The 11,293-nt window shown below is 32.5% G+C and overlaps 1 protein-coding gene across 1 annotated transcript in view; it reads right to left on the bottom strand.

The window, feature by feature from the left end:
- Positions 1–3,805, bottom strand: part of LOC119676848 (xanthine dehydrogenase-like) — a 15,570-nt gene extending 11,765 nt beyond the window's left edge. Inside the window, exon 1 of the mRNA XM_038088107.1 lies at positions 3,782–3,805. Within this exon, the coding sequence (XP_037944035.1) occupies positions 3,782–3,805 (24 nt within the window). The remainder of the gene's footprint in view (positions 1–3,781) is intronic.
- Positions 3,806–11,293: the final 7,488 nt, after the last annotated feature.

Raw genomic sequence — 11,293 nt, forward strand, 5'->3', positions numbered from 1 at the left:
CCGACCGCTTGTTTGCTGAGTATAACTGGTAGTTACTTAGGTGTCATTTGTAACATTTAACCATACGTGTAAATCTGCCACAATAGAATCAAAGTAACCGCAGCATTTTGTTTTCCTGACTCATTCGAGAAGTATCATAGTAGTTGCAGTTGATACCGAAATTAAAGTGCAATTGCAGTATTGCACTTATGCTTTCATTTAACGCGATTTATTACAAAATTATTTTATTAGTCATTATTATTATATAATTTTCCTGTGATCACACCAGATCTATTACATTTTGTTTTAATGAGTGTAAAGCTAACAATTACCCACATAACCATATGCAATTCAATACAATGCGATCTATTACTAAATTATTTTCTCTTATTATTTTATTGCACTGTATTCTATGTCTGCCAAATAGCTATTAGTAAATAGTTTCTGCGAAAGAAAAGCAATACATTCGAAAAACAAATAAAAATCATTATTCACTTGTGTAAGTAATGGCATTGTTGGTACTCGTATATCTGCTTCCATTGACATTCATTTGCTCTGAAGTTACTACCTCATCCGTTGGGATAATGCAACTCCGGTTCGAACTTCCCACCACATTTACACTCTCTTTGCACCATCCCTAAAACTCAGCATTATCGTGTGCAGCATTTTAAGTCGGAAAAGATGCTGCGCCACATCAAACATCGTCACTTCTGCTTACCTTCCGAGCACATTTCACATTTTTATTGGTTTTAAATTGCGCGCTCTGCCACAGCAACAGCTGAGTTACGGGATGTCTGCGGGTGCATGCATACAAAAGATGTGTTAAATAAAATTTACTACTAAAAATTAATTGCAATCAGCTTCTATCCTTTGTATCCTTGAATTAAACAAAGTATCTAGTGCAAATTGCTCTTGTCAGCAGTATAAGTAAAATCTAATATCATTTACAGATGAAGTATAGAACATTTATGAGGGCATTGAGGGAAGTATCTGTAGTATCTTATGTATTGCATACTTGGAGCAAAGAGGGGCAATTTGTACCTAAATGTCTGCTTATGAGCTTTATTGTTATATTGTGAAATTAAGATTATCGAATAAATGTTTTGTACACAATTAATGAAACCCTTTCGTAATGCACATACGTCTTGATGGCTATTAGAGAACTCTTCTGTGCCGATTGTTCAGTGTGTTGTGGCTGAAAATAGACTTTTAAAAGGTCCTTTCGACAATGGCCTACAAAATGACCCTTAAATATAAATTGGCCAATATTTTGACAAGAATAACAGAAATGTTGACTTGGAATAAATAAATAAAAACGGCATGAAAATAACAATAGATTATGTGTTATTTTGCTCACAAATGCGTATGAATTTTGCTTAAGTATTTTTATGTATAAAAGGGTTCTGTACTGTCTGAAAGCAAAAACTTTAAGCCACTGAAATCCATAAGCTTTTACCTAACGGTAGTGACAATAAAAAATGTTTTTTTAACAAGTTAACTTTATAAATCAGAAATATTTATATATCTTATTATATAAATTATTATATTATTATTATAAATTATTATATATATTATATATATATATAATATTTATAACAGGTATGTAACTAAATATGATAAATAATAAAAATTATCAAAAAATAGATTAAATTTTAGTTGGATATTTTTTTTCCTTTAATAGAATGATGCAGTATAAACCGTTTTAATTAGTAAAAGTAATTCAAAGATTGAACACATAATATACAATTATACACATGCCTGTGAAGGTTTTAGAGAGATTTTGCATTGTTTACTATTTCAAGTTAGTAAAATTTTATTTAGTTTGCTACATCCGCGAAACAATATTGAGGCAATATTTCTGTTATGATGTCTGAAAGTTAACTTCTGCATTGATTATCGCGTTTTTATAATATATCAAAAACATGTCTACATAAAACTATATTTCTTAAGCCACTAACACAAGGGTCACTATTTATAATAATAAGAAATACTAACTTGTCCCTGAAAATTGCTTTATTGTATTCTCCTTTATGATTAATACACTTTTACATGTGTTCGAACCATTTGTCATAACATTTTTTCCAATATTTTTCAGACACCTCTAAAACATGGTTTTTAAAGGCAACAACTGCGTCTTCCGCCGACAAAAATCATGAACGTTGTCCACGCAATTTATTTTTGACCTTCGGGAACAAGTATAACTCAACATCGTAAACATCTTTTCAAGCACCACCATTGTACTTCCTGAGCATTTGTGTGCACCAATCGACACGAGCATCTTTCTGAGATTTTGTCAAATGATGGGTTATCCAACGAGAACAAACCTTTCTCACGACTAAATGATCGAGCAATATTTTATATATGCTGGTGGAATTAAGGCCTAGGGTCCTCTCCATCTTACAGTACGATTATATCGCAGAATGATCTTTCATGATCAGTTTTTGAACAGTTTCAATGTTTTCTGGCATCACAATTAATTTTAGACGACCTTCACGAGTACAAATTTCGTTTGTGAGTGAACTGTAGCCACGATTAAAATCATTGTACCAGCGATTATATTGGCATATAATCTAAGCTATATAAAGTTCAAAATCTAGTTTTCATGCCCTGCATTTAAACTTATACCCAGTATTTATGACAATCAAAAGTCCCATAATTAACTTACCTAAAAGAACTTTATATTTTAACTAAGTATGGATTTAGCGAAAAAGCACGGACATTGTAATAGTTTAAATCTTTCATTTTAAATTATCTCAAAATTTAATTGCTTAATAAATCGAATAAATGTCACTCATACGTCGCGGTGGCTTTAAATTAAACGTTTAATTAAATGCAATTATTTAAGCAATATTAACAGTTTTTACATTTAAAAGCTTTTATTGGCTAAAATGTTAAACACGTGCGTCGATAAATCGACAGCAATTCACACGCTTGTCAATTTTACACCAAACCGAACTGAAATTGATACGAGATGTGGAAAACAAAAACAAACTACCAGATACCACATACCACATACCAGATACCAGATACAAGACACTAGGCACATTAATAAAGCTGAAGCGAGGGTACACACAAGCACACTCGTCCTCCTACATCCTCTTCTGTGTATGAATGGAAGTAAAAATAAATAAAAGTTTAAAATAAATAAATAGAATGAAGGAGAATCAAATGAAATGAAATATATAAGCAAAACCGGAATAAAAATGATAAAAATAATTTGCTCCAACATGTGCACGTAAATTATCAAAATAATGACACACTCGTAAATTTAAGTCGATAAATGCTGTGGGATGAGTGTTACCTACACACAGTAAGTTTCGTGCCGGAGCGCCAGCGGGAGCAAGAGAATTGTATCTGTGTTTGCGTCTGCCTGTAAGCCTGTGTAAGCCGAAGTCGTTACTGAACTCAAATAAAGAAAAGTTTTGCAAGCCCAAGATAAATTGTATCAATATTTGTTTTTACCCACATACGGTGTTGTATCCATTGTTGCTATATACAAAAACTCCGTTTCTGCTGCAATATTTTGGTATGAGCATCCTTTTATAAAATTATTCTGTTCATGAAAAATACAGCCCAAAAATAACCTCCTCACAAGTTTGATGTTATCAAAAAAACTTATACAAATTCTGTGTTTAACAGCTTGGAGCGTCTCAAGCGATTTAAGTGCATAGTGAATATCTCAGACAGTTCGAATATCTCGCGTTTAAGTGCATCTTTCACGATTATCGATTCTTGCCGAACTTAGACTTCCACTTCAGCTTCTGTCTGTACTAATGTTATACACACAGGCAAATCAATTTACTTGCTTCACTGTATATTCAGACATTTTGGATTATATCTTTAAAGTGAACAAACTTGTAGTTTTGTGTTACCAAATGGATGTAATCAAATGTTTTTTTATTTTGCAACTATCTTAAATTACTTGAAGTAGTTAACAAATGTTGCTATTTTGCAAAACTAAATCATACTTTACTTTAGTTCATCTATCGATTTAATATTAGACAAGTGAAGAAAAATTGGTAGCAAAGCCTGCATCCGACACATTCACAGAGTTAATCTCATCCATTTACTATTTTTAAATTAATCTTTTTTTTCAAATCATTTCACTACTAAAGTACATCATTTTTATAATACCAGTTTTAATATTATCACATCATTTTAAAAATGTTTTCGATCTGATAAGAGCTCAAATGAAGAATAAATATAACATGTCCAACATAGCGTATTGAGTATAACTTAATATCTAAAGTAGCAGTTGGAGATCGATACCAATACAATTCTATCATCGATAACTGGACACGGTTATGGAGGCATAAAGTAAAGTTCTAAATAGGATTCAGTAAGATTGCTACCAAGTTTTTTTATTAGAATAGCTCTGGAAACATTTTATTTTGAATGCTTTCAATGCTTTAAAATTTTTAATTATGAATTGCAAGCTAAATTAAATTTTCCTTTTAAAATTTCAAAAATCTAATTCACCTTTCAAGTCGCTTGACGTACAGTTTTGCTAAGGATTAGCACGTGCACAATATGTTACTTGAAAAGACGAGTAGAGAAATATTTAAAGAATGTTAATTAAAAAAAGCTGAAGCAAAAAACTACAAAATATGTTTTTCGAAGGCAACTAAAATATTTCACAATTAATTAAGAAACTTAATTAAGCGGAAATGCGCGACAACAAACAAGGACGAAACCCATGCAAAACACAAACACATATAGCAGCCTCCGAAGTTGCCTCTGAGACGTAGTGGCTTTGTGGGTAGCATGTGGCTGATATAGAATTTACTCCCATTGATAACAACTTGTAACTGGGCTAAATAAAATCAGCACAACAAACCCATATGTATCTGCTTTGATTTAAGCAGCACTGTGACAAGAATTCCGGTACAGATTCATTAATTCATACGTCTGTGCTTATCTCCCTTATTCCCTTAGAAAGAATAGTACGGTAATAGGTGACAGCCTTATGTGTTACACTTAGAATAAATTTATTACGCGACTTACTCCTGCAGTCTTCACTGCTTTGGATATTTTAGGCAATTGAGTTGGCTTATCAAAATATTGACACAAGCAGTCACAATAATTTTGAATTGTCCTAACGCCGCGAGCGAGTATCCTTTTCTGATTATGAGCCAAGTCAAATTATATTCATATTTTCCGCTTAATGTAGGCAAAGTGCGTCCCTCTGCTTTTCTCACAAACTTCGATTAACTGAAATGTAAAATATTTTGATAAAGTATAAAGCCAAGCTGTCGAAATTTCATTCAAGGATATACCAGCATGTGTCTAGCATTTGTTTTGAAATGAAAATCGGATCGACAGTAGAAAACCATAAAAATGAAACAAAACTTGGGCGAATTGTTTCAGATTTGAATTCCACACCCATTCTTTACGCCAATGGGGAAGGCGATTAATAATAAAAGCGCCAGTAGGCAGACGGTAGCTACATTTAAAATTGTTAGTTTTTTGGGTTCGCAAAACTAATTCAGCTTTGGTTTAAGTTGTTATTCTAATAAAGATAAGCCAAAATGCGTAAAATGTCAGTGGTAGTTAATGCAAACTCCAAATTCTTTATAAGAAAGTCGTATAACGATGTACATATATGAGAACATATCAGTGTGAAACGAACATCTCACTCTACCATTCGGACTCGTATCTCTGGCTGACAGCCCCTGTGATTGATGAGGTGTGCCCTGCATTTTTGTTTGCTGATGGGCTTAAATGTATTTTAGTTTTTATTTGGTTTTGAGTGTAACTTAATTTGGAAAGTTATTGACTTTGATTTACGGATTACGAAACCGAAGTAGTTTTTGTATATAAACCCATCTTTCATACATTGCTCATTGAATACAAGCTCGTTTCGAATAAAAATAGAAATCACATCTATTTTGTGAAAATCAAAACCTTTAAAGCCAAGGATACAAATGCTACTATGAATCGTATGCATTATGGCCATTTGCAGGCATAAATTGTTCGAGTTGATTTGATTGTGTTGCAAAAAATTTCTTTCAGGTGGATTCTGAAAATTGATACAATCTAAATGCGCAAAAAACTTTAACAATATTGCAGAAAATATGACCACCTATTCATTCAGCTGTCTGTCATTGTGTGTGCAATTCTTATTCTTATTGTTTGGGTTTGGCTTTTCTTGCTGACATGCATTTCCATGCTGGCATTTACAAATTGTGTTTATGCTTATAGAGCTTCTTCAAATAGAAAGGAATGAGTTTCCCAAGGGAAAGCGTTGCGGTAGCATCAGAAGCAGGAACGGGATTAGGATTTATTAGGATAAATTGCATGCACGTAATTCTGTCACTACTGCAACTATTTAAGCCAACAAAAAATGATAGCAATGACTACGTTCTTAGTCACAATTCTAAAAACTTTCTAAAAATAAGACCTTTTAACTCATTATAATAAATGAATTTATATATTAATATAATTTTATACTTGGATCTCTCACAACTTCTGGGTGTAACTGAAATAAATACTTGAAGAAAAAAATAGCTAGTGCCATAATAATAATAGAAAAATTAAGTGTACAATATATAAACATTTATATAAACATATATAAACATTTTAATCAAAATATCGCACATTTACATTGTGACCGAAAAGCTTTCGGAAATTCTCATTTAAAATTCGCGCGCTGTATATTTTTCGATATTTTAAAGTTTAATGTAGTTTGGCAGCACTGTCCTTAATTACTAATGCCAAAAATGTAGCGCGATCTGTCGGACAGTTCGTTTACGGCAGCTGTTGAAACCAGTTCACCTCAGTAGTGCGTTGCGAAAAAAACAATGGAAAAAAATATTGAACAAAGAGTTTGCATCAAATTTTGTTTTTCGAACGAAATTTCGTGTGCAGAATCGTTGCGAATGCTACAAAAGGCTTATGGGGAATCAGTTTTATCGAAAACTCAAGTTTATGAGTGGTACAAAGCCTTTCAGGACTGTCGTACGACCGTCGAAGACATGCCGCGTTCTGGACGACCTTCGACCTCTACCACCGACGAAAACATTGAAAAGGCAAAGGAAATCGTGTTCAAAAATCCTCATGTGAGTGTTAGAGAGATAGCACGAGAGCTAGGCATCGGTCGTGAGATGGCTCGTTTGATTTTGGTGGACAATTTGTGTATGCGACGTGTCAACGCCCGGCTTGTTCCGATTCACCTCAATTTGTTCAACATTATCAACGATTTTAAGGCCAAACATTCAATAAATACCATCGAACAGCCACCGTATTCACCTGATCTTGCACCGTGTGACTTTTTCCTGTTTCCCAACCTCAAATTACCACTCAGAGGAACGCGTTTTGAATCCATAGAAGACGTAAAACAGAATTCGCAGAGGGAACTCAAAGCCATACCGGAAAGCGCCTATAAAAAATGTTTTGATGATTGGAAGAAACGGTGGCATTTGTGTATCGCTTCTAATGGAGCATATTTTGAAGGAGATAAAATAAATATTGATGAAGATTAAGAATTTTGCGTTTTATTTAAAAATTTCCGGAAACCTTTCGGTCACAATGTACATTATTGAACGATTAATGAACCATCGATTTCCAGATACTTTCTCAAGAACAAAGAGTTTATTAAGGTTTCACATGGGATATTCTTGCGAATGGTTTACATTTCAAGGAGTGTATTATTGTACCATATTTTTGAAAATGAAAATAGCATTACAGTTGCCTTTAATGGAGAATGCTACAGAACAATGAGTACTGCTTTTCTGTTTGTTGTAAAGAGTGAATGATTTTTACATGGAATTCAAGTGGTTCTAATAAGATGCTGTAACTATTCACAACTATCGTCATATACTTCATTTATTACTAGAAAAAATTCAAAAAAAAAATATAACTTTTACAATACGAGCTTTAGTTTACTTTATTGTACGATTATCGCTAACTCCTTCAAGTTTTGTTTTCTTTTTAATTTTTTTTTTATAATTAAATGTTTTTTCTTTATATTTAGTATTGTTTGCGAGCAAATTTTCGTCTTGCCTGACAACCCCGAATGTTAGCTCAAATGAACGACTCATAATTATTTATGTGAACTCATATTTTATTTGTTTTTAAATGACTGCTGCTGTTGTTTTATTCTCAACTCCTTCTAAAAATGTTGGTTGATATTAAAAAGCTGCTGTCGACAGCTGCCAGCAGCACGCCATAATTACTCCTTGCAACTTCCACTTTATCATGCCTCGTTCCTCGTCTCGCCTTTTCCAGCTCGCCTTTTATGTCTTTTTTATTATTATGAACTTTAACTCTTGTTTTGTTGAAAGTTTATAAATTTTTTTTCATTTAATTTCGGTAATTAATTGTGCACATATTTTATATTTCGCAAAATGAAGACCGAAAACAACAACAAACCTTGAACAAACCTTGATATTTAGAATGTACTTGTGCCCTTGTTACTACTTAAATTTGTTCTATAGAAATATAAAATATTTATTTCGACTGCATTCACCACTTCTTCTATCGACAACGCCAAATTTTTAGTAACTAAAAAAAAGAAAAGAAAGAAATTACAATAGATTTGTAATTCCCTCGACCTCGAGTGCTACAATGACACCGACAGCTCTAACAACGAATAATTTGCTTGCTTGTAGCAAAATTTTTGGAATTGCATTTTCTCTTTTATTGAAGGTTTCTGCGAAGATTTTTTATTTTTTTTTAAGTAATTGCAACTTAAATCTTTCCACAGTTTTTAAGAGTTCTTGAACCATTGACTCACTGGCAAAAGGTTAAGAATGGGAATGTTTGCTATTGCTCAGTAGTAAAAACTTTTAGAAATGTCTGCCGCAAATGTAGAAGTCCAGCATAATAGGCACATTAAGGTCACACGCAGATGTCACACTAAATGACAATAAATGGTAACTCAGGCAGGAGTAGCAGGAAGGACGAGGAACTGTAGCAGATATGTTTATTAATCTAACACAACAACAATAACGACTGCAAAAGTGGCTTTGGCATGCAATGGTCATAACAATAAAGCTTACTCGTAAGCTATCATTTTATGAGATAATGTTTTTATGTCCATACTAGAAATACTAGTTGAATTTTAAGGAGTTTTCCCATAAGCTTAAGTCAATTGAAAAATAAAATTAAGTCTTATAATTTTAGAATATAAGAGATTTTATTCACTCTTACTAGCAGAATTTAGTAAACGAATTTTAAAAGGACTTAGTTTTAAATCTACTTAGTTTTAAGTAGTATTATTACTTTAATACTACTATGTTGGCAACAATTTTCGCAATACTGTAAAATAGTATATATGATTTATAATATACTTATATTTTATAAATGTACTAAATTATATTAATTTTATGATACTAAATGTTTTTTAATCTTTCGTTTTTACTATGGCGAAATAATTTTATTGTTATTAACATTTATTTTCCACAATTTATGTTATCTGAATAATTTTAATTATACGAAATCTAGCAAATAATCTGAACATAATACTTTAGTAGCCCACCTCGTCTACATAAATGGACGTATGTATGAAGCAAAAATTTGTAGCCTATTTATGTGCACGTTTGAAAGGACCACGTTTGTGTGTTCATGATCCAACACACAAGCATACATTCATTGGGATTTATTTACAAGCGCACATAAAAAAGACACTCGTTAAGTCTTTAAATGACCAAACCAAAATGAGCAATACTCAAGAGCCACAATGAAGTGTGCGATGTAACCACACACAAACGCAAAGACAAAAACAACAAAGCTCGTTTCTCAAGTGCTTGTACACATATTTGCCCATAGAGGCACGCACGCTAATGCGAAACCAGCTTAAGTAAACACTGTGTGTGCTTTTTAATTGCAGCTTTCATTACAAAAACAAAACTGCAAACGCATTGCATATGGCATATGCCCGGTTCCGAAAAGTGTTGCCTTACTTTGGAATTGCTGGGCAATAAAGTCATTAACATAATAAGAAGTGCGTGAGACTGTGTAAATATTTAAGTGCCTTCGTTTTCTATCCATGAGATGGGAACAACCTTAAATACTAGTAATTTAAACGACAGACATAAACAACAACAACAACAATAATAATAACAACAACGTTGCAGTTAAGCTCACAATTTGCAGAAAGTGCGCCATTTTTGTTAATTTAATGTTTGAGCTAATAAAAGTTGCTTGACACTGCGACCTAAAAAGGTACTTTGAAAGCGCAGCTACCGTTACTGCCTTGCCTTCCTCGCTGCTCCGTTTGATTTTGCTAGCTACATACGAAGCCAAAGAGGTATGTAGGCACAGTTGGCGCGTCACTTCTGCTATTGACGCCTATGAATGTGTTTGCAAATATTAACTTTACTGAGAAAATTAGGCATGAAATATTTACTTTAGAGCTGTAGGGTTGAAAATTCATTAAAGCACAGCAAGCAAACGACACAGACAAAGCGCAAAAATATTGCGACCCTGACGGCACTGCTTTCAGCAGGAGCGACAGCATCAACGGCAGCGTCAGCGTCAGCAATTGCATATTTCAGGAGTAGGAGTTTATTTAATTATTTAAATTCTAAATTTAAATTGGCACAAATGTTACAAAATGTTTAAGAAATGGCAAAGTATAGCCAAAATATGGCTCGAGTTGGCAAAATAAAAGGCAAAACTAAATAATTAAATAACAAAACATAAATTTTTATTTAGTCAACATTGCATAATTTGAGTAAATTAATCCGATTGGGTTCCAGCTCGGCTCCATGAAAAAGGACCAAAAAAAATTATTTGAAAGGATTAAATGTTTCATAGAAATGGCTTTTGGAAATAAATTGGATACAATTATAAGCACATGATAACTTGTAGGAAATGTGTGTAAAATAAAATATCTAATCAAATTAAAAGTTCTCTACACAACACTGGCAGCTTGGAGTTTTTTAGGAGTTATTTATTATACTTTTTGTTGTACGAAATGAGTCATTATTATATGTTAAATTTTAATAAATTATGAAAAATCCAATCTGAAAAATTTTAAAGTAGAGTTAATTTTTTATAAAATAAAACTCAACTTAATATATTAAAGTACTTAAATCAGACACTGAAAATGTTCATATTAGTCACAGAACTTTTTTTATGCATTGTTGCTTCGTTTTTTCTTATGCTCCTTAACTTAAGTACCCTTAATCTCAACTCAAATGTATAGTAAACATTACATAATATTAAATAAAAATATATTTAACACAATTAACAATGGAACAATAACAGAATAAAAATTGGAGAGTAAAATCCATTCTTCGTTCACCTTCTATATAATTTAGGAATTGGGACCTAGCGACATTACAGCCTACGCGATTAGTTGGAAATTTGT

This window comes from Teleopsis dalmanni, chromosome 2, assembly GCF_002237135.1.
Source record: "Teleopsis dalmanni isolate 2A chromosome 2, ASM223713v2, whole genome shotgun sequence".
Taxonomy (NCBI): domain Eukaryota; kingdom Metazoa; phylum Arthropoda; class Insecta; order Diptera; family Diopsidae; genus Teleopsis; species Teleopsis dalmanni.